The sequence below is a fragment of the Neodiprion virginianus genome, chromosome 5, assembly GCF_021901495.1.
Source record: "Neodiprion virginianus isolate iyNeoVirg1 chromosome 5, iyNeoVirg1.1, whole genome shotgun sequence".
In the NCBI taxonomy this organism is placed as follows: Eukaryota; Metazoa; Arthropoda; class Insecta; order Hymenoptera; family Diprionidae; genus Neodiprion; species Neodiprion virginianus.
Genome location: NC_060881.1, coordinates 27,829,217 through 27,853,347, shown reverse-complemented (window position 1 = coordinate 27,853,347; position 24,131 = coordinate 27,829,217). Strand labels below are relative to the sequence as shown.

General features: G+C 36.4%; 3 protein-coding genes across 10 annotated transcripts; 1 reads left to right on the top strand and 2 right to left on the bottom strand.

Annotated features, from left to right (window-relative positions):
* The first annotated feature begins 7,760 nt into the window (after window positions 1-7,760).
* Window positions 7,761-10,832, top strand: LOC124306190 (protein FRG1 homolog). Its single transcript, XM_046766524.1, has 5 exons — window positions 7,761-7,938; window positions 8,055-8,134; window positions 8,308-8,600; window positions 8,957-9,156; window positions 9,281-10,832. The coding sequence occupies exons 1-5, from the start codon at window positions 7,880-7,882 to the stop codon at window positions 9,426-9,428; spliced, it is 780 nt and encodes a 259-aa protein (XP_046622480.1). The 5' UTR covers window positions 7,761-7,879; the 3' UTR covers window positions 9,429-10,832.
* Window positions 10,833-10,979: 147 nt separating this feature from the next.
* On the bottom strand, window positions 10,980-19,506 carry LOC124306188 (DCN1-like protein 4). Of its 8 annotated transcripts, none has more exons than XM_046766504.1 (5): window positions 19,345-19,506; window positions 18,371-18,621; window positions 12,751-13,117; window positions 12,429-12,636; window positions 10,980-12,083 (listed from the first exon to the last, which is right to left on the bottom strand). In XM_046766504.1, exons 1-5 carry the CDS (start codon window positions 19,504-19,506, stop codon window positions 11,998-12,000), a joined length of 1,074 nt encoding a protein of 357 aa, XP_046622460.1. In that variant the 3' UTR covers window positions 10,980-11,997. The 8 variants fall into 8 exon arrangements, with proteins under 8 accessions (XP_046622460.1, XP_046622464.1, XP_046622462.1 ...); XM_046766508.1 differs by lacking the exon at window positions 19,345-19,506 and adding an exon at window positions 18,969-19,085; XM_046766506.1 differs by lacking the exon at window positions 19,345-19,506 and adding an exon at window positions 18,761-18,923.
* Window positions 19,507-21,156: 1,650 nt separating this feature from the next.
* On the bottom strand, window positions 21,157-24,120 carry LOC124306187 (uncharacterized). The gene is made up of 2 exons (XM_046766503.1): window positions 23,969-24,120; window positions 21,157-23,791 (listed from the first exon to the last, which is right to left on the bottom strand). The coding sequence occupies exon 2, from the start codon at window positions 23,407-23,409 to the stop codon at window positions 22,156-22,158; it is 1,254 nt and encodes a 417-aa protein (XP_046622459.1). The 5' UTR covers window positions 23,410-23,791; window positions 23,969-24,120; the 3' UTR covers window positions 21,157-22,155.
* Window positions 24,121-24,131: the final 11 nt, after the last annotated feature.

Below are 24,131 nucleotides of genomic sequence, written 5' to 3'. Positions count from 1 at the left end.
GATTTGCATGACCTTGTTTCGACTAATTAGACTCCCAGGAACTCAGAAAACGCAGCAAAAAGAGCGTAGGATCAACGGGAGAGAAATGACGACGAAAAGATCACCAGCTGAAAAATGTGAAAAACTCAGGTTCAGGTCTTCTGCCTGTAACTTTTCATCCTTTGCTCGCAGCGTATCGGGACTGCGCCCAATCGACTTCTCTCGCAAAATTACGTCAGAATAGAGCTCAAAAGAATTTATTTCAGCATTTTTCAAAATCGCGAAAATTTTCACCAAAAATACAAAGGGGTTAGCCTTAGTTATTTTTGGGCCAAAAAATGACTGGTCTCAGATTCGATTTGCATGACCTTTTCCTGACTAATTAGACCCCCAGGATCTCAGAAAACGCAGCGAAAACAGCGTAGGACCAGCAGCGGACGAATGAGGATGGAAAAAGCATCAGTCGAAAAAAGTCAAAAACACAGGTTCCTGTTTTTCGGCTGTAACTTTTCATCCTTCGCTCGCAGCGTATTGGGACTGCGCCCAATCGACTTCTCTCGCAAAATTACGTCAGAATAGAGCTCAAAAGAATTTATTTCAGCATTTTTCAAAATCGCGAAAATTTTCACCAAAAATACAAAGGGGTTAGCCTTAGTTATTTTTGGGCCAAAAAATGACTGGTCTCAGATTCGATTTGCATGACCTTTTCTTGACTAATCAGACTCCCAGGACCTCAGAAAACGCAGCAGAAAGAGCGTGGGATCAACGGGAGAAAAATGACGACGAAAAGATCACCAGCTGAAAAGTGTGAAAAACTCAGGTTCTGGTTTTCTGCCTGTAACTTTTCATCCTTTGCTTGCAGCGTATTGAGACTGCGCCCTATCGATTTCTCTCGCAAAATCACGTCAGTATAGTGCAACAAAGAATTTATTCCGGCTGTTTTCGAAATCGCGAAAATTTTCACCAAAAATACAATGGGGTTAGCCTTAGTTATTTTTGGGCCGAAAAATGATTGGTCTCAGATTCGATTTGCATGACCTTTTCCTGGCTAATTAGACCCCCAGGATCTCAGAAAACGCAGCGAAAACAGCGTAGGACCTGCAGCAGACGAATGACGATGGAAAAAGCATCAGTCGAAAAAAGTCAAAACCACAGGTTCTTGTTTTTCGGCTGTAACTTTTCATCCTTTGCTCGCAGCGTATTGGGACTGCGCCCAATCGACTTCTCTCGCAAAATTACGTCAGAATGGAGCTCAAAAGAATTTATTTCAGCATTTTTCAAAATCGCGAAAATTTTCACCAAAAATACAAAGGGGTTAGCCTTAGTTATTTTTGGGCCAAAAAATGACTGGTCTCAGATTCGATTTGCATGACCTTTTCCTGACTAATTAGACCCCCAGTATCTCAGAAAACGCAGCGAAAACAGCGTAGGACCAGCAGCGGGCGAATGACGATGGAAAAAGCATCAGTCGAAAAAAGTCAAAAACACAGGTTCCTGTTTTTCGGCTGTAACTTTTCATCCTTCGCTCGCAGCGTATTGGGACTGCGACCAATCGATTTCTCTCGCAAAATTACGTCAGAATAGTGCACAAAAGGATTTATTTCAGCATTTTTCAAAATCGCGAAAATTTTCACCAAAAATACAAAGGGGTTAGCCTTAGTTATTTTTGGGCCAAAAAATGACTGGTCTCAGATTCGATTTGCATGACCTTTTCTTGACTAATCAGACTCCCAGGAACTCAGAAAACGCAGCAGAAAGAGCGTGGGATCAACGGGAGAGAAATGACGACGAAAAGATCACCAGCTAAAAAGTGTGAAAAACTCAGGTTCTGGTTTTCTGCCTGTAACTTTTCATCCTTTGCTTGCAGCGTATTGAGACTGCGCCCAATCGATTTCTCTCGCAAAATCACGTCAGTATAGTGCAACAAAGAATTTATTCCGGCTGTTTTCGAAATCGCGAAAATTTTCACCAAAAATACAAAGGGGTTAGCCTTAGTTATTTTTGGGCCGAAAAATGATTGGTCTCAGATTCGATTTGCATGACCTTTTCCTGACTAATTAGACCCCCAGGATCTCAGAAAACGCAGCGAAAACAGCGTAGGACCAGCAGCGGACGAATGACGATGGAAAAAGCATCAGTCGAAAAAAGTCAAAAACACAGGTTCCTGTTTTTCGGCTGTAACTTTTCATCCTTTGCTCGCAGCGTATCGGGACTGCGCCCAATCGACTTCTCTCGCAAAATTACGTCAGAATAGAGCTCAAAGGAATTTATTTCAGCACTTTTCAAAATCGCGAAAATTATCACCAAAAATACAAAGGGGTTAGCCTTAGTTATTTTTGGGCCGAAAAATGATTGGTCTCAGATTCGATTTGCATGACCTTTTCCTGACTAATTAGACCCCCAGGATCTCAGAAAACGCAGCGAAAACAGCGTAGGACCAGCAGCAGACGAATGACGATGGAAAAAGCATCAGTCGAAGAAAGTCAAAACCACAGGTTCTTGTTTTTCGGCTGTAGCTTTTCATCCTTTGCTCGCAGCGTATCGGGACTGCGCCCAATCGACTTCTCTCGCAAAATTACGTCAGAATAGAGCTCAAAAGAATTTATTTCAGCATTTTTCAAAATCGCGAAAATTTTCACCAAAAATACAAAGGGGTTAGCCTTAGTTATTTTTGGGCCAAAAAATGACTGGTCTCAGATTCGATTTGCATGACCTTTTCCTGACTAATTAGACCCCCAGGATCTCAGAAAACGCAGCGAAAACAGCGTAGGACCAGCAGCGGACGAATGAGGATGGAAAAAGCATCAGTCGAAAAAAGTCAAAAACACAGGTTCCTGTTTTTCGGCTGTAACTTTTCATCCTTCGCTCGCAGCGTATTGGGACTGCGCCCAATCGACTTCTCTCGCAAAATTACGTCAGAATAGAGCTCAAAAGAATTTATTTCAGCATTTTTCAAAATCGCGAAAATTTTCACCAAAAATACAAAGGGGTTAGCCTTAGTTATTTTTGGGCCAAAAAATGACTGGTCTCAGATTCGATTTGCATGACCTTTTCTTGACTAATCAGACTCCCAGGACCTCAGAAAACGCAGCAGAAAGAGCGTGGGATCAACGGGAGAAAAATGACGACGAAAAGATCACCAGCTGAAAAGTGTGAAAAACTCAGGTTCTGGTTTTCTGCCTGTAACTTTTCATCCTTTGCTTGCAGCGTATTGGGACTGCGCCCAATCGATTTCTCTCGCAAAATTACGTCAGAATAGTGCACAAAAGAATTTATTTCAGCACTTTTCAAAATCGCGAAAATTTTCACCAAAAATACAAAGGGGTTAGCCTTAGTTATTTTTGGGCCGAAAAACTTTTGGTCTCAGATTCGATTTGCATGACCTTGTTTCGACTAATTAGACTCCCAGGAACTCAGAAAACGCAGCAAAAAGAGCGTAGGATCAACGGGAGAGAAATGACGACGAAAAGATCACCAACTGAAAAATGTGAAAAACTCAGGTTCAGGTCTTCTGCCTGTAACTTTTCATCCTTTGCTCGCAGCGTATTGGGACTGCGCCCAATCGATTTTTCTCGCAAAATTACGTCAGAATAGTGCACAAAAGAATTTATTTCAGCACTTTTCAAAATCGCGAAAATTTTCACCAAAAATACAAAGGGGTTAGCCTTAGTTATTTCTAGGCCGAAAAATTTTTGGTCTCAGATTCGATTTGCATGACCTTTTCTTGACTAATCAGTCTCCCAGGAACTCAGAAAACGCAGCAAAAAGAGCGTAGGATCAACGGGAGAGAAATGACGACGAAAAGATCACCAGCTGAAAAATGCGAAAAACTCAGGTTCAGGTTTTCTGCCTGTAACTTTTCATCCTTTGCTCGCAGCGTATTGGGACTGCGCCCAATCGATTTCTCTCGCAAAACTACGTCAGAGTAGTGCACAAAAGAATTTATTTCAGCACTTTTCAAAATCGCGAAAATTTTCACCAAAAATACAAAGGGGTTAGCCTTAGTTATTTTTGGGCCGAAAAACTTTTGGTCTCAGATTCGATTTGCATGACCTTGTTTCGACTAATTAGACTCCCAGGAACTCAGAAAACGCAGCAAAAAGAGCGTAGGATCAACGGGAGAGAAATGACGACGAAAAGATCACCAGCTGAAAAATGTGAAAAACTCAGGTTCAGGTTTTCTGCCTGTAACTTTTCATCCTTTGCTCGCAGCGTATTGGGACTGCGCCCAATCGATTTCTCTCGCAAAATTACGTCAGAATAGTGCACAAAAGAATTTATTTCAGCACTTTTCAAAATCGCGAAAATTTTCACCAAAAATACAAAGGGGTTAGCCTTAGTTATTTCTAGGCCGAAAAATTTTTGGTCTCAGATTCGATTTGCATGACCTTTTCTTGACTAATCAGACTCCCAGGAACTCAGAAAACGCAGCAGAAAGAGCGTGGAATCAACGGGAGAGAAATGACGACGAAAAGATCACCAGCTGAAAAGTGTGAAAAACTCAGGTTCTGGTTTTCTGCCTGTAACTTTTCATCTTTTGCTTGCAGCGTATTGAGACTGCGCTTTATCGATTTCTCTCGCAAAATTACGTCAGAATAGTGCACAAAAGAATTTATTTCAGCACTTTTCAAAATCGCGAAAATTTTCACCAAAAATACAAAGGGGTTAGCCTTAGTTATTTTTGGGCCGAAAAATTTTTGGTCTCAGATTCGATTAGCATGACCTTTTCTTGACTAATCAGACTCCCAGGAACTCAGAAAACGCAGCAGAAAGAGCGTGGGATCAACGGGAGAGAAATGACGACGAAAAGATCACCAGCTGAAAAGTGTGAAAAACTCAGGTTCTGGTTTTCTGCCTTTAACTTTTCATCCTTTGCTTGCAGCGTATTGGGACTGCGCCCAATCGACTTCTCTCGCAAAATTACGTCAGAATACAGCTCAAAAGAATTTATTTCAGCATTTTTCAAAATCGCGAAAATTATCACCAAAAATACAAAGGGGTTAGCCTTAGTTATTTTTGGGCCAAAAAATGACTGGTCTCAGATTCGATTCGCATGACCTTATCCCGACTAATTAGACCCCCAGGATCTCAGAAAACGCAGCGAAAACAGCGTAGGACCAGCAGCGGACGAATGACGATGGAAAAAGCATCAGTCGAAAAAAGTCAAAAACACAGGTTCCTGTTTTTCGGCTGTAACTTTTCATCCTTTGCTCGCAGCGTATTGGGACTGCGCCCTATCGATTTCTCTCGCAAAATTACGTCAGAATAGTGCACAAAAGAATTTATTTCAGCACTTTTCAAAATCGCGAAAATTATCACCAAAAATACAAAGGGGTTAGCCTTAGTTATTTTTGGGCCGAAAAATGATTGGTCTCAGATTCGATTTGCATGACCTTTTCCTGACTAATTAGACCCCCAGGATCTCAGAAAACGCAGCGAAAACAGCGTAGGACCAGCAGCAGACGAATGACGATGGAAAAAGCATCAGTCGAAGAAAGTCAAAACCACAGGTTCTTGTTTTTCGGCTGTAGCTTTTCATCCTTTGCTTGCAGCGTATTGAGACTGCGCCCTATCGATTTCTCTCGCAAAATTACGTCAGAATAGTGCACAAAAGAATTTATTTCAGCACTTTTCAAAATCGCGAAAATTATCACCAAAAATACAAAGGGGTTAGCCTTAGTTATTTTTGGGCCGAAAAATGATTGGTCTCAAATTCGATTTGCATGACCCTTTCCTGACTAATTAGACCCCCAGGATCTCAGAAAACGCAGCGAAAACAGCGTAGGACCAGCAGCAGACGAATGACGATGGAAAAAGCATCAGTCGAAAAAAGTCAAAACCACAGGTTCTTGTTTTTCGGCTGTAACTTTTCATCCTTTGCTCGCAGCGTATTGGGACTGCGCCCAATCGACTTCTCTCGCAAAATTACGTCAGAATAGAGCTCAAAAGAATTTATTTCAGCATTTTTTAAAATAGCGAAAATTTTCACCAAAAATACAAAGGGGTTAGCCTTAGTTATTTTTGGGCCGAAAAATTTTTGGTCTCAGATTTGATTTGCATGACCTTTTCTTGACTAATCAGACTCCCAGGAACTCAGAAAACGCAGCAGAAAGAGCGTGGGATCAACGGGAGATAAATGACGACGAAAAGATCACCAGCTGAAAAATGTGAAAACTCAGGTTCTGGTTTTCTGCCTGTAACTTTTCATCCTTTGCTCGCAGCGTATTGGGACTGCGCTCAATTGATTCCTATCGCAAAATTACGTTGATCTAGTACACCAACCAATGAATCCAACTCTTTTTCGACTCCGGACATATTTCGACCACAAAAATCCGAAGGGATTAGTCCGCCTGTATTCCAAGCGAACAATATATCGTCTCACTAACAATTTGAACGTCCGATGTTAGACTTGTGGCCCACGAACGTTTGCAAAATGTATTTCGAGCATCGTCGGACCAACACCTGAGAAGATACGACGAATAACCGGAGGAATTGAGGTATTTATTATTCATTATATTGCAGATCAGATTAAATCTTAAGAAAGCAACGATGATCATCTTGTATCCTGCAAAGGTGAATTGCACCTGTACGCAGGCCGAAACGTAAGCTGCGCTTACAAACTACAATATATCAACTATCACATCACGCATTGTTCATATTCTGCTTAATGCATTGCATATCGCAGTTTTTTCCTCAAATAGTAGTCGAAGTTCTTATGTAATGTTCTACCATTGTATTACACTTGTTGCCGTCTTGAATTACAATCATATTGGAAATATTATACTAAACATATCAGTTTCAGTATAATATTATAATAATCAGTTGTGTAACATATCATCATTAGTATAATGTATTAGTGTAACATATTGCAATTATACTCTTTACTAACATGGTAAAGTAGTACACACTGACACATAAACACTTGTACTAGCACTAAGGCATATTGAATGAACCGAAACTGAAACTTTTTAGCTATGAGTTTTTGATTTTTCTATCTCTGGAAACGAGGTGTAAATTTGATGTTCAGCAGCCATGAGTTTCGTTGTTTGTAGCGTGTCCAGACCATGTGCAATGGATTTATCTCACAAAATGACGTCGGTACATGGTATAAATGAACCGATTTCAGCATTTTCCAAATTCCACCAAAAATGGGCCGAAACAATCCAAAGGGGTTAGCCTTGCTTTTTGCGATTTTCAGAGCTTGTGATCTTTTCGTCTCAGAATTGTTCTGCTTACACCAATTGGACCCTCAGGAATGCGGAAAAATGTCCAAAACAGCTTGGGACCAACAGTAGTGAAATTACAAGTGAAATATCTTGTTTTTCGGCTGTAAGCCTTGATACGTTGGCCTCAACGTATTCGGACTTCGTGCAATCGATTGGGTTCAAATCGGGTGAACTTGGAAAACTGAAAAAATTCGAAGGGGTCAACTTTTTTGTTTTCCGAGTGAAAAACTTTCCGTACCAGAATCGATGTAAACAATCCCGTTTAGACTTATTAAACCCCAAAATTGCAAAAAAAACTTTCTAGAAGGCGAAGAAAGAAGAAAACATTATCATTGCGGAGTGAACTCCGTGATGATTGATTCCTCAGACAGTTGTCTGGAGTCATTATTTTTATTGAGGTCGGAAAAATACTCACTGCTATTATCAAACCGGTCTATATTATACAATTCACAGAAAATTTTGAACATGAATCTACGTTCCACAAAAATCACTGATCTCCAAGAGAGATGACCACTCAGTGACAAGGATCCACCATAGCGCCTAACTTACGGCAATCTTGTGGTATAGTTTCTTTTCGACAAGTCCGACACTACTTGATCCGTCATATTTGACACGGAATAAATAAGTTTCAAGTGCTTCTGGATTTATTAACCTAGAATTGTCATTATTTCAACATGTCCGAGTACGATAAAGTTCGGATTGGTAAACTTGTATTGAAAGGCGAAAAACCCAAGTAAGTATACATTGTTATGACGACCCCTCGTTGAGACTGATGTCGATCTAGTTGAGGTTATATTTACTCAAACTCACCGTTTACAACTTGTGTATTCTTCTTGGTTCAAATTTCAGATCAAAAAAGCGGAAACACAAGAAGCAACATAACAAAGACAAAGCAGAGAGTGTGCAAGATGAGGATTCTATTCTTCATGGTCTGTCTATTTAAATTTAACCCTAATACCACCCCAATGCTAATACATTTTAACCATCTTTGTAGGAATGTGTCATAATAGTCGAATAATTGAAACTTTTGATAAATTAGAAAGCCTTACTTGTTGCAGTACGTGAAATAGTTTCTTCCATTTTATTCTTCAATGTGTTGCAGGGGGCTGGTGGAAAGCGACCTCGATTGCAGAGATAACTGGAACAGTTGCAATCGAATTTGGGAATTCATGCTATGTCAAAGCTCTGGACAATGGATTGTTCACACTGGGTGCTCCTCATGATGAGAAGGAAGGTCCGTCACCAGAAGAAATCCTTACCGCATTTCCAGTCAACGATACAAAAATTGCATTGAAGTCTGGTTACGGAAAATACATTGGCGTTGATAAAAAAGGAGTTGTCATCGGTAGAAGTGATGCAGTTGGAGCCATGGAGCAATGGGAGCCTATATTTGAAGTATATCTTGTTTCCTCAAATGAGCATATTATCTATTTTGAAAAAATGAATCCCATTATAATAAATTGCGTTTTCTGAAGTAATTTTAGTATTAAATGAAAGAGTTGAACAGGTTTGGAATAATTTGTAAAATATTCTCTAATAGATTTCCAATCATCATTTCAAATATCAAACTATTATTGATAGTTGAAGTGAGTAATTTTGAGGTAATGAAGCAATGAAAAAATCAGCATTTTGGAAATTAACTTTTACTTATTTTCAAACAAATCTCAAGACGACTAGAAACGATTTTCTCCAAAAATGCATTATTACCTTAATATTACAAATTTCAACCAGCTGTGCGAACTGTTTTTCAGGATGGGAAACTGGCTTTACTGAGTAATACAGGGTGTTTCATGTCTGTCGCAGACGACGATGATATAACTTGTGAAAGAACAAAAGCTGGTCCATCAGAAATATTGACAATACGAAGCCTGACGCAAAAAATACAGGATTCAAGCAAAAATGTACCTACCGAAGAGCAAGGATCCCTTGCCGAAGTCGAAATCAATTATGTGTATGACGCTATTATAATTATATAATTAACGGGATGAATTGCAACCATTAGCAAGAATAATTAGTAGAATATAACTTAACAATAAATCGATTGGTAATATTAATAATAGTATTTCTTTTTTCAGGAGAAAGTTCCAAAAGTTTCAGGATAAAAAGCTTAGAATCAATGTCGAAAGTCGTGCGGAATTGGAGCAAGCTAAAAATGAGGGGAACCTTCACGAAGCGCTGTTGGATCGAAGGAGTAAAATGAAGGCTGATCGATACTGTAAATAATTAACAGTATAACAGCTTTTATCGTGTATAATTCTTACCAAATAATATAAACTACGTTATCGTGAATATGTTGAAAAAAAAAAATCGGACAATTACTCATACTTGAAAAAATTGTTGAATTTAATACATATTTATTTGAATTTCAACTTAACCAGTATCGCCCACTTCTCGCTAAGGTATCGGTTGAAGCAAATGAATAATAGATTACGTTTGTTGTTTTTTTCGGGAACGAAACAATGTGATCTATAAATTAATCAAGTACGACCGGTGTTAAATTTTTATTGCATAATCCGGTCTTATCGACAAAAGTTTGTTCACTCGAAGTAGAGAAAATAAAAATTGTAAATCTGTTGAAAAAACAAACGATTTTATTTCAATATAGCTTGTACGTATTATCCGTATACATTCTTTCGTCGGTCAATAATCGTAAAAATTGACAGAAAATAGAAATCCGAAAAACTAACCAACATCTGGTGAGGCGTTCAAATCTGAATAAATTGTTAGCTTACGTCTCTTCTTCGGGTAGGGCAATAAAAAATTATACCTTCTCTTATCTTTGTATTCAGAGCCCATCACCTTATCGTGCATTAATTTTGGATTCCTTTTTTTTTTGTTTTTGTCTATTTCTATGCTGTTTACATCAACCATTAAAGAAAATACGACTGTATGACAATTAAAAAGAACGTCTGAAGGGGGATAAAAGTGGTGATCAAATAATGTACAAAGGTTGTGTAATCAAAAAATATATGACTCAACTGTAATGATTTAATAAACGCAAAATAAAATAAATATCCCAACGTAATTTTTTTTATCTCGTTTTTCTACCAAATTTTTTCAACGTTCATTAATTTCTTCATTCCATGTTTTGTTCTATCAATCGCAGCACAATATTTATGAGTTATTGAAAAGTTATCAAGACAGAAAGATATGTACAGTATATGTATGATAAAGAGACAGAAGAACAACAGTTTTGCAAAATATAGGGATTGATAAATCGATAAAATAAAGACGTCATATTTACGAATTCATTGGCTTATTCATTTATTTATAATTCAAATTAACTAAAAGACATCCTGACCCAGGTAAACAAAGCCTTTGTACATAAATACATGCTGTTTGAATCATAAAACGAAAACCACAATAGAAAAACTAATGACAAACATAAAGACAAAGAAAAACGACGATACACGTGTCGGCGCAAGGATGAATATAGAGGCATCCGCTTGTCATACATGTTATTACGAATTCAATTTAATAATACACATTAATGAATACCTATTCAATTTGATTAATTCATTATAATGTTCTTTTATAACGCATTACGTTGCACCCCTTTTGATCACGGGTAATAGAGTGCTTAGTTACCTAGTATATTAAAAATATTGTGTGTAAAAAGAAGAAAAAGATGACAGAGAGAAAAACATTATAAAAAGCGGGATAAAAGAGAAAAAAAATAAAATCCATAGTTGAAAATCGACTTGTTTAATTAACAAACATTGATTCACGCCCAATAACAACGTTTTGTTGCTATTCATTCCACCTTTTATTATCTTTTTCTTGCTAACCCAAACAAAAAGAATCCGGGTAATTATGCTTTGTTGGCTTGATGTATTCTATGCAGATTTCAATCTTAAAAATATTTTCAATTAATAAAACCTATGGCATGTAAGAGTCTCGAACACTCGAGCTGCTCAGAACAGAATCACGAAATAGATGTTGAGTGAACGAAACTTCAATGACGTGTAACATCATTGTATCATCAAAATTTCTAAAATTCTAAACCACTTCATGTTACTCAATGAATATTACACTAGAGTAGTAATTAAAATTTCATCATTAATATTATTATTATTGTTATCTTTACTGTTATTATTACAACGAGATTATTAAAGTCAAACCGTATGATTTTTGTTAAGTTTATTTTATTTTTTTTTTTTCTTTTTAGGATCAGTATTTTCCGTTCAATAAATTGTAATAACGAAGAATCATCACAGTAATATCGCTACTTCGTTCAGTCTGCAATTAACGTTATTATTTACTTATTTATCGTCGTTATTGTTATCATTATTATATTCTATTATTATTTTTTTGTTTTTATTAAATATTAATAGTATTATACATACGCCGTGGAATTAAATTTTAAAATTATTCGAGTTGAATACACTATGTACTATACGCTTCAGAGTCAGCTTCGAGTGGACTGTATGTGTATACGTGTATGCTGTTCGTACTCGCAGGTGGTTGTGATCTATTTTATAGATACAGAAAAAAGTTTAGAAATAATCTTGAAGTATAATAGATGCAAAACAGAAAAAGAAATAATGAAAGTAAGAGTACCACTACGTATATTAATGAACATACAAATATGTGATAGTAATAACAACTGAAACACTTTACTTTTGAACAAGCCAGAATTTAATTTAGCAAAGAATTCAAAATTTTTTTTTTTTTAACTCACAAAAACGTATTATTGTATTGGGAGGGGGGACAAGGAAAGGAGGGTTCATTTCAGTTTGGTGAGGGCCTTTTGTCGTCTGACTATGAGCTCGTCTCATTTCAATTGGTTGTTTCAGCTACCTCGCGATTCTAGGGAAGTCACACCTTCACCTCGTTGAATTTTCAACCACTCGACAAACTCGTCAAGCATTACTGGCCCTGTAATTACAGACAATGAAACAAAATAAAATAAAAACCAAAACATCAAATATTATAATTATAGTTAATTGTATGGTGATCATTTTATAATATACGTGGTAAAAATTAAACGTCGATTATCTGAGCTGCTAGGATTCAAATACTAGCCCAGACGATAATTACTGAATATGTAGAGAAAAAAATATTGTCACAGTTCGATCAATGAAACTTTTCGACCCATGAAAATCTTTTGTTCGAAAAGTTACAATAATATGACTTTAATCCAAACGGTGACTTATATATGTATATGTATAACTCAATTAACTGACAATTTGTTTATTATCATATTGAACAACGAGTACTTACATGCTCCATCTAAATCGTAATTTGTAAGATCATGACTGATGGTGCGTGAAAATTCCAAAATGTTGCACCACTGATCTTTGTTGATAACTTTGTACTTTGACTGTTCTAAAAACTGAGCAAATTGAGCAAAAAGCGGCCAATGCTTTCCAAGCAGAAGCTGAAGCATTACTTTCGCAGTTTCCATATCCATACTACGTTGATCTTTATCCTATAAAAGAAGAAATGAATTTACCGCAAAGAAATTACTATGTAAAGGTGTTGCAGGACCTGTGAGAAGTAAAAAGAAATTGACAAAATTCGATTATGGGATACTTTAACTTACCCTAGCAAAGTCATAAGCGTATCTGTAAATCCCCTTAAATGTTTGCGCCTCACTAAGCAAGTTTCTTAGGTGTTCTAGCTTTTGTTGTACTTTTGCTATTGAGTCGCATTGTAACTCCGAAAGACCTTTCATCCATTCGCTAAGCGTAAAAAAGCCCATCTGTCTAGCATTCATTTTGTAGGCTAATACAAGCATCACCACATTCTCGGGCTCGACACCAATATCTTCACAAAATTTTTCCATCCCTTCTGGACCTAGCATATCTGGATCATCTGGCGTCGTGTACTCCCTGAACCACGAAACGCATCTTTTTTGTGAAAATGATGAGGCGCTGGACACATCTTCTGACTTTGTGTACCGCCTAGCACTGAAAGTATAAAAATATCATTGAATTATTGTAATATCAGACTGAATTCTTGCATTTTTCAGTATAAATGGTTTAAAAGTTATCCAATTCACATCGATATAAATTGACCTTGAACAACGGAAATGCCTAATTGTAAAAATAGTCCTGTATCATATTTTGGGCTTTCAGTACCAGTGAATAAATCGTCTGAAGTATCGACGATTTCGTCATTTTTTCAGTAAGATCTTTTCACTAATTAATTTTCCCTGTTTCACATTTCACAATTAAAATGTATGATCTGAGGCTCAATTGGACAATATATTATTATAACTAGCCGATGAAGAAGAACAAGGACTGCTTCGAGAAAATATAAATATAAAGACATGGAAGAAAAAAAATGCAGACGCATTAAAATTCTCCAAATGACTCATGACAATTTTATTAATAGACTCTGTGAATCGTGGCCGAATTAATACCAACAGAGGTGCCTGCAAATATCAGGGGAAATGTCAATTAGAATTTTAAAACAGTACACAAAGTACACACTGATCCGCTGAGTTAGCATGGTTTCACAAAGCAACGATTAACATCCAACTATGTATTCATCTAGATATATATTTAAAAAAAAAAGGTAGATATACATTTGAACTGTATGATCTATAATTCAATCTCGTTAAAAGCATTATAAGTATTAAAGTTGACGGAAAAAACAAGAAACAAAAATTCGCTGTTAATATTCTAACGGCAAAATAATTATTAAACGAACCTCTCGACATCCATACACTGTGACACTGTTGTTTCTTCGATGTATTGATTAGATTTATTAACGCTATGTCAATATATATTTTTGTTTATTTCCTGATGAAGAAATTCACATAGACCGTTAGGTTCAGTGCAACTGAAATTAACACTATTCAAAATATTTGACCGAACCTTTAACAGGTTAAAAACAATATCACAATATTGTTTACGCCGAACCAAGCCAAGTTCTGTTCTACATCCGACAGAGCACAAACTCCAATGTGTGCCAAATGACTCGGATACACTACCTATTCTGATCAACGAAAAGTTTTAATATGTATGGTTGTGTGTGATGTAACGGCCTCGAAGTAGAGACGACTCAAGACATTAAAATACAGTACAAAATCTACACCGAATTTTTTCTAGATTCCTTTGATTGTTTAAATTCGTTTGTAATTAATTGCGGTCAGAAAGCACTGAAATTATGAAGTTTTAAAAGGATGTGAATATAACTATTCGACTATGTTTGTTTTAGAGTCTTTCATAACTTCGAACTGTTACAACAGTTTAAAAAATCAGCTATGACACTTTTACATTTCATTTAATCTTGCGAATAAATGTTAAGAAATTGTACACGAAATATTTTGAAATACGTTACTTGCTGTCATTACATATAAAAACTTAAAAGGATTTTGCTATTTAAAATATATCAAATAACAGTAATTTAAAAAATAATTTATGGCTTCCCCCGTCGCTTTAGTGGCACAAATTGAATAGTTTGTTTAGAAATCTATGATACCTGATGACTTGCAGTAATTGTCTCATTTTAGTTGACTTTGTCTTTTAGTTTTTCTTAGATTTGTTTAATATTAAGTAGTGTAAAACACAAATGTCCACCACCCACTTATATTCTTATATTCATATGTATTTATGTACAGAAAATCTGTGAAACGGACAAACGCAGACGGGAGAAAAAGACAGACTGCCGTTAATTGCACGGTGGGGGTAAGAGATGTCTATTTTCGAATTGGCTAACCGTCTGCCTGTATTAGCTATACGTATATGTATAGGCATGCATGCGTGTGATTGTGACCACGTGCAAGACAACCTCGTCGTCAGCTTCACGCATACTTCTTATGTCAAGGCTATTGGTAAACGAATTGAGGAACCCGAATACGCTTAGAGAAAGAAGTCTGTGCCAAAAGGCCAATTCGGACATAAGGACACCGATCTCAACACTCTTTTATTTTACGTCGCCGTTTTCCAGGGTTAAAAAATATAGTAGATAATTTGTGTGATCATATCTATATGAAAACAAATCGAATGATAATACCAGGAGCAATTCGACAGTCAATCTCTTATGATTGTAACATAATTTTCACGTCTATGAGCATATGAATAGTGTCATTTGTAAATTACCAAATGTCTGAAACAGGTTTCTTTTAAATCAAGGCTGAATTTAAATTTAGTGTCACTGTGGTGATAATTACTCGTGATGCTCTACAGTCTTTATGAGAAATTAAATCTTTTTAAAAATATTCTAAAAGAAAACGTACCAAAACGAAATGCATGCGTCAACAGCAATGTTGAAAATTTCACGCTTACAAAAAAGGAAGAGATAACAACATCCGACGTTCAGAAAGCAAATTTACCCGAAAAAAAAATCACTGAATAAAAAAGAAAGAAATATAGTTTGCACTATGAATGATTGTCAGTGAGAAACAATTCAATTTTTAATAAGGTTGAAGTTTGTATCGTTAATGGAAAAATCCATTTTTAGGGAAACTTCGTCATTTTACAACTTAAGAACTGTTTGGACTTCAGTAAACAGTAATAGACCAACATATACTCATACTTTACAGCCTCAACCCCTTCAGAGACATGTAAAAATGTAAAATAATAATTCTGCTTCTAACGTTTTCTTACATTAACGTTACCAACTGTGAAGTTATAATTTTTAGTGCAAAAAAAAAGAAGTCAGTTTGGATTACATTTGCGCGCGTATATCAGGCTGATGCAATAGTCAAAAAAACCTGATACACAGACATAAGTTTAATTCTCTCTGTTTCCAATTACATTCTCTTCTCGTATCATTTTATTTAATTTTTTGACAATAAGAATTTATTAAATATATGTGAGACGAATAAAATTGAAACATTAGGTTACCCTGTAGCATTGAGAAGATCAAACAACGCCCTAATCAAAAGTTTGTTGGCTGTTGTTGAGTGTCGCAGAATTTTTCTGTGCAATGAAAACGTCCAGAATACGATGCGCTTTCTTTTCTCAACACATTGCCATAATGCACGCATACACATAAAGCTGGCGAAAGATGTCCGAGAGGTAATGAGTAGCCGTTTGATAGCAACGAGTAATAAAGAGATACACACTGAAGAAGTGTTTTCACATGTAACATTATAAATTACTAAATGCAATCATGTGAACAAGCTTGCTTAATCACAATTACTCGTTACTATTTCTCAAGGACTGTACAATGTTAAACAGATGACAGTTATAGCGTTCAGTTCGAATACCGATGCAACACAACAATGGCGCAGCGAGAGATAAGAAGTGTCATTTATTTAATGGCAAATTGAGTATACCTGAGATGATAGCATCTGGGTTTTATTGAGAAAAAAAAAAAAAAAGAAAATGAGTAAAAAATTCTTTCATAACTATAATTGTTTCAGTTGTGACGCAATTCGTTCTTGATAACAAAGGCATTTTATCAATGACATGACTGGTCTCTGTTAAATGATAATAGCCAAGAAAAATATTTGCAAAACTTCTTCGTCGTTGCTAAATTTGAATAGATTTATATTATGGGGAACAATAATTCGAGAAACTGTAACGTAATGTGCAATGAAAAAATTTATCCATAAATCTGAATAAATGTATCTTCGTTCCCGAACGAATATACGTTTTCTTGTCATCAATAAAATGATCAAATATCATTCTTTCTTACTTATAAAATAGTTATAGAAATTAAATATAGTAATCATCATTATAATTACATCAGTGCTTTCATTTTTTTCATTCGCGTTGATAGTGTGGTTTTGAAATTTTTGACACTGAACGTAATACTTCACTTGCGACTATCTTGCAATTTGCGACCAACAGTAGAAGATACGTTAGATTCACTAAGTACAACGATCATCATGACAACGATGACAGTGACGGCGACAAACTGAATTGTTATTTATGCAACGCGAACGTACACATTTCTTGCATGTTATTATTGTGGTTGTTTTTTTATATTTTTATATTGGAGTTAAAAATATTTCAGTTCAATTATAATTAACATGTATGCATAGATTCACATAATAAGAAGAAAAGTGAAAAAAAATGAAACGTAAAATTTTTTTTCGATTCATTAAAACTTTTATCAACTCGGCTCTACGACTGACACAGATGGCTGCACAGAATGATCAGCTGACTGCTCAATGGATGACTTATACAAAACTTTCACCTTGCTACACACATCGACGCTAGTGTACACATACATACCCGACAAATACATACATTTCCAATCTTATCTAATCGTCATGTGGAGTGAAAAAGATACAATCTGAAAACGAATTATCTAAAATTATTATCTACAGACATTCAAATTATCACCTATGCCACTATGTATGCGTAAATAACGTTTCAACAAGCTTTTGGAAGATGTGTATGAATATTTTAATTACCATGGACAATCTTTGCGTTTTGTTATAAATGATGAGAAAAATAACAGCACACGATGGAAATAAGACGAATGTTTTGATGGAAATGAAACTGAAATTATTCACAGTTTCCATTGAATAGAGCATGTCTTGTGTTAGTTTCATGAGCAGAAGACTTCGGTGGCATATTTCTTTTAAATTTTCCCGACAATTGTTACTCAATGAAATTCAAAAAATCAAACCGCGTTCGTGCAAAGTGGAGGATACGACGAAGCTATTCTTAAATTTACGTTTCACCTTTTTCGATAATTCCGAAAATTAAAGCTCTACCATCATGTAGATTTATATCAAAAGGTGGCGGGTAAGGAAATTGTAGCATTTCCCTTTTTTTTCACAATATTATCACCGACAATTCATTCAAATACAAGCAATTCAGAGATGACAAAAAAATCAAAGATCATAGTAACTGCACCAGAAAAAAATCTCAACCATTTTATAAAACTAAAAGTATAACTATTATAACTGATACTTTGAAATTGAAATTCATCAATGAATATAAAAATTTGATGACCCAATAGATTTTTACTTTATGATAAGTTTCTTGTAGATTTGTTGCCAATGTTTCGTACTGCTTATTCAGCTTACAACTCACGATTCGAAAACATTCTGACACATCGTTCATCGACTACACCTTATTGAAAATAAAGGAGCAAGAAATTGAAGCAACAATAAACAAAAACCAGAAAAGATGAACAAGATATGAACAGTCACATCTAGCCGAAATACATATTTGCCTCATTGGTAACGGAATAATATATTTACTGCATTATAATTTTCCACACGCACCTGACGTTAAAATAAAATAACTCACTTCGCAGTGTGCCTGAGCCTTTTTGTAGGTTGCCTTGCCATTCCTTCTTCGTGTGCACTCGGCGCCATTTCTGACGTTGAATGGTGATGATGGTGATGATTTGTGCTGGAGGGCGCTCTCCGCTTACTGCGAGGCATCCCTCCGGCCCCCAGTAACTGGCCTTGGTCTTGTCCCCCCTCGTTGGACCTTCTGCTTCCGCTTCCTTCCCCTAGCTCGGTGTGAGACCCTTGTTGAGATTGCTCCCAGGGTGTCTGAAATTTTTTTAAGTATCAAGGTTAGTCATCATTCCGTTTGTTGATATCAATTGTAATGATAGCAAGAAACATCAAGTCTCGTTGGGGAATAAATTTAACAAAAGGGGAACAGATGTTCGGAAAAGAAGTTTCAAACCTCAGACATAGTGGACGATAAGCAAAATTTTTGTCAGCAGTTTGATATAAATCTATATGAAATAATTTTCCAATACAATTTCCCAACTCAAATAAAACGACAGCAATGACTCGACTCCAAACCGTCCGCCAAAAAAAATTGTATCCACATAAGAACTGATCATTACTTCGAGGATGAAAGACAATTGAGGTTGTGAAGTTTTGATTACTTTTGACAGATCAGCACGACAGGATAAACATAAAGACGAGTTGAATCGACCTTGGAAACTGTCCTTGAGCTTGAGTCACAGATTATCAATGTTAAACGAACGGATGAGTAATAAAAATTTTCCTAATAGAGTCAAGATTTGCAGGTAACAAGGAAATGCGAGAAGCACGGAATCTCGCGGACCGTGAAGCGAGATTTTCACGCGCGTGAACAGGTGAACGGATAACCTGTCTACATGTCTCAATATCAACACATTTTTATAGAACATGTACAAAACTATTGGATGAATACGATAAGATCTCGTACGAATCTATTAGATCGAGTCATTACGGTCAGGGGAGAAGAAGGGGTAATATATTGAAGTCAAATATCCTTACCTGATAATTATCGAGGGGCCGCGTGTCGCTGGATAGACTAAAAGAGCTCAGCTGATCTGTAATGTAGTTGGTTTCGTAGTAGCTGCTGGTAGTGCTGCTGCTATCCTCTTCTGGCTCTCTTACCTCCGCGATATTGTTTGAGAATATTGAGGTTAGATTCATCAATGTATCATCACAGGGTGCGCACGCGATAACCCGACGTTACTTTCTTTCTTATACAAAATATACAAGGTAATTCTTTTCTTTTCCTTGATCTTTTATCTCTTCTGTTTTTGTTTTATATGCTTCTCGACTTTTTTTTTTTTTCTTTCCGTTAATCCCCTAATTTCTTTATTCCGTACGTCTGTAGGAGTTTTTTTCTTTTTTTAACTCCTCGTTTCTCCCGTGGAAGGCTTTATTCCTCTTCCTAGCAATATGTACCCATATGTATGTGTGTTTGTTTACGCATATTTTTCTTTCTTTTTTTTTTTATTTTTTAGAAAAATGAGAAGGTAAAAAGGCTTGAACTCTGAGGCAACTAACAACGAAATACCGAAAATATGTATGACATAAGCTAAGATGATCAACGCATCAAACAGCTGACTCGCGTATCCTGTATATCTAGTTGTAGAGCAACGCGACTCGGGTAGCGTGTTGCGATTTGGAAATTGGAAATTGAACGAGATGGGGCGGCGTCGGCGGGTCGATTAGGGGAGGGGAGGCTCTTGGTCCGTGAGGTTTTAAGAAACGTTCTTTTTTTTTTTTTTTGTTTTTTCATATACTCAACCCTGGGGAGCTCTATTCGAATACGGAAGAATTGACAGTTAGATAAAAATTTCACGTCTGTCAAGATATAGCTTCGATTCCATGTATATTCTTTCCTCGTAATAGATTAAATACTCGTGAAAATTATACATATAAATATTTTAAATTTTGATTTGATCTGTGTGTGCACAAGTCCACACGACTGTAAAGGAGACTGCTGACTCTCCCACCTGCCTCTGGAGACTGAAATTGAAACGTGTATACTGTGAACTGGGACCGAATGCACGCGGTTAGCTACTCGCACCACATCGGAGCGTCTAGTGTTTGGGATCTGTTAATTTGACGAGATTTATGTGGTATATGTGTGAACATATTATGCATGAATAAAGTAAACATTATTGTTTCAGAAGAATGGTTTCGACATTTTAATTTCGTTCTTTTTTTCCTGGTGAAATTAAATGCTTTGGATAACCGTTCATTATGATATATGATATGCGTGTTCACGTGTTCTTTTGTTTTTTATATTAATCCTTTGTACTTCTTCGATTAAACGTTAGCCGCCGAGTTGCCACTATCCCTTGACCGTCCCCCGTCTCAAATACCCGGAAAGTTATTTCCAGTGATGCTGGCTACGACACGATGCTGATCCACGAATTCATCGGCCGTCAATTTTTAGTTATGTATTGTTTCATCTCGCTACCGCTACGTAGCACGCCAAACAAAATGTAAGGCATTTGTACCATAGACCTACAATTTATACTTGATGCGTCGTGTCAGCTGGAATCTAATTTACCGTGCATAGAATTGCTCTATGTGCGGTTTTCCGAAGTTCGACAGGGAGAGAGAGATACGTGGGGACATTGCAGATTTCTGTAATTACCGACTCAATTTTTATTAAAATCATTGAAAAAGCCAGAAGAAACAAATAATTGGTGCGCCAGTCTACTAGTTACTATTTCCATTTAACGAATAGGATAAATTGTGAAATGGTCACATTATGGCACGACATACATCTACGGGTACGTGAGATAAATATATGGTACGATTGCATAATTATGGTACTTGAGAAATACATTTTCTTCTCTCTTATTACTGGCAAATATTCTACTTCTCATTCGATTTTATCATAGTCTTCAGAATGCAGTCATTTTGTGTTATTCTGCTTGAAACAGATGCTGTAGTATACATCGTTTCATTCAATCTTTCAACATCGCCCAACGTGTAAATAGAATTTCGAGTACGAATCCATGATTCCGGAACTTGTTTGTAGTTGGCAGTCATATATAGCAACACCAATTATATCTATCTGCAACTGATTCTTTAGCTTTCCGGTATCCCGAAATTAAGGCACTGGTAGTCAGTTTTCGATTAAGTCTGTATGTTGAGCATGGATGAAATTCCATCACAGTATATTGTTGATCTATCGAATTTGTAGAATTTATCACGTTTTTCAAGAAACATTCCTTAAACTAATGAGGCATCTGATGACACAATGTAGTTCTGATTTATTGTAGTAATTTTCAGGACGGTCAAAGTATTTATTAATTACTTTTTTTCAAACAAAAATTTTTCGCCATTAGAAACACATACAAACAGGTAGTATCCTCATTTCATTGACTTCAGTATGACAATCCTACTTGCTTTTTCAAATAGTCAATCCCTAAAAAATAATACAATGATAGAAATGAAAATATTACAAGAAGGATAGAAAAATAATAATAATAAATAATTAACAAGGTACGCATAAATTCACTTAGCGAAACTGCATCAAGTTTACCTAGACAGCTGTCTTTCAGAAATTAGATACTCAATGGATACAGAAGCAACTGGCATGTCATTATTCATATAAAAGGTCTTTTCTTCTCCATGCGTCAACTTGTACGCACCTTGAAAATTTCAATAAAAATTTAATTCTTGCATTAACAAAGACTATGTTACGTAACAAAAATAGAAACAGAACAAAAACATGAATGCACATATATGAAATATGACAAAAAAACTTATAAGATGCAAAGAAAAACATTTGTGTAAGTATGTCACAGAAATATTCTGTTTTGTTTTCCTTTTCTATTCGTATATGCTCCATGTGCTATTGTTGATCATGCTGTTTAGGATGCATACATTTTGCAAAATTCTCTTCGAGATACATGCGCTGATATATCTTATCTCATAAAATTTTTCAGTGGAGTCAAACGTGTGGACCATGTTTCGAGAACGAATCCAATTAACGGGAACATTTGTGTACTCGTCATAATCATAGCAAGACCAACAATGTCTATCACCGATTGAATCTTTAATCATCCGATATCCCGAAATTATTGCACCCTTAGCCAAATCATCATTCAGCATAAACTGGGAACGTAAGGATATATTTCCATCGCAATACATGGCAGACCTATCGAATTTGACGAATTTATCATGTTTTTCAACAAATGTTCCCTGAACTAGTGAGCCATTCTGAGGAAGAGTATCGAAAGTTTGGCACAGCGAACAATCACTATCATCTTCCTCTTTTTTAGGGCACAGGTAATTAGAAATTGATCGTAACAGCTTAAGGGTATGCGAGCTTAAAGTTGAAACCTTGTTGCTTAGAAATTCATTCATATCCGGCCATTGACATAGGTCCAATTGTTTAGAGGTCAGTTCTTGTGCAGGAGCCCAACCCAAAAGGTTTTTAGTTGGATTACAAGATTTTACACGAGAATCTATTACATCCGGACGAAGATCATCAGGTAAATCCCAAAATAAATTTTCATTACAAAAATTTTCTGTGTACTTAATATCAGCCTGTATGCGCAGAGCCGCAATTCCAGGGGCTGGAAAAGCTTCATAAAAGTGATGTGTATTGGCGTTTATTTTTCCAAATGTGTATTTGACTCCACCGATGGATTCATCGGTTGGTAATACTGGCAAGTGAAACTGTCTCTCGCAATTGTCAACATCACGAAAATTTCCAATTCCCTTCAAATATGTTAGCAATGGCTTGGGTACGTGCCATGATTCGTTGTTTAGCTTGTACATTTCAGCCAGAAACTGATGTGATGTCCTCTGCATCGAATTAGGAAGAACCGCTGCAAACCGCATCCACAGATGAATGACAGCATAATATTGAAAAACTGATTCTGAGAAATTGGCAGAAAATTCTGGGTTTTCAGCGCACAGTGCAGTGTAAACGCGAGAGCACAACGATATGTAGCTGTCGGTTGTTATCGTAAAATATCGTGCTGTCTTCATTTCCGTTAACTTGATCTCAATCTCCGGAGTCTCAAAATCGAGAGGATCTTCCAATTGATCGTCCGCAGACGTGTACGCAGATGCCATGTTCCTTTGTCTTCGTCAGTGACTTTGTGGCTATTTCTTCAATGCTGGTGCTGTTTCTAGTACGTTCACTGATTTTTTTTTAATTGAAATAAACAATGCCACAATATTAAAAGAACAATCACTACTTTTAAATAGTTATTTCGCTATTCTACCACCTTCTTGTAGGACAGAAAATATCGTTTACGAGTACTACGATAAGAACTAAGCGTGGAATGAGCAAAGACGCGGGCTCACAATTGGCCAGGCTTCTCGTTTCCCTCCTATACCGCCACTCTGCAATGATGTGATCAAGTGTCGTAAGACTGATGGGATTCCCCCGGTTTTTTCCACGGCGCGAGAAGTTGTGTATTCCCCATAGACTTATCAAGATTTTCAGTCACGCCTTAACACAAAGCGATATCATTAGTTAAATTCGACTAATTCATTGCTTTATGCGTTGAGTAAAGCTGTTAAAGCAGTTACGTTAAAAGGATTTTGAGTGCTTGCGAATTGCGTGTTAACTTTCACCGGTAAAAAATCGATCGCTAATATGGCTCCTTATGGCCCCAGGCACACTTACCCGCCGAGTACTGCTCACAGAAATTTGCTAACAATCCTTTTAGAAACGATTGTAAACGTTTCTAGACTAAGTATGAAAGGGGTAAGCGTCTTTTAATTTTTTAGCCAACGCTTCATATGAGACTGTTAGAAAATTGTTCCGATTCCGTTCTGAAATCTAATAC

What these genes read in the sequence shown, in the direction of transcription:
- LOC124306190 (XM_046766524.1), top strand. Translation starts at nt 7,880, where the DNA reads ATGTCCGAGTACGATAAAGTTCGGATTGGTAAACTTGTATTGAAAGGC. An exon ending in TGAGGATTCTATTCTTCATG is followed by an intron (nt 8,135 to 8,307) that starts GTCTGTCTATTT and finishes AATGTGTTGCAG; the next exon opens with GGGGCTGGTGGAAAGCGACC. An exon ending in GAAGTCGAAATCAATTATGT is followed by an intron (nt 9,157 to 9,280) that starts GTATGACGCTAT and finishes TTCTTTTTTCAG; the next exon opens with GAGAAAGTTCCAAAAGTTTC.
- LOC124306188 (XM_046766504.1), bottom strand. Translation starts at nt 19,506, where the DNA reads ATGAATCTAACCTCAATATTCTCAAACAATATCGCGGAGGTAAGAGAG. An exon ending in GGCCCCTCGATAATTATCAG is followed by an intron (nt 18,622 to 19,344) that starts GTAAGGATATTT and finishes AAAAAATTTCAG; the next exon opens with ACACCCTGGGAGCAATCTCA. An exon ending in ACGCTTATGACTTTGCTAGG is followed by an intron (nt 12,637 to 12,750) that starts GTAAGTTAAAGT and finishes CTTCTTTTATAG; the next exon opens with GATAAAGATCAACGTAGTAT.
- LOC124306187 (XM_046766503.1), bottom strand. Translation starts at nt 23,409, where the DNA reads ATGGCATCTGCGTACACGTCTGCGGACGATCAATTGGAAGATCCTCTC.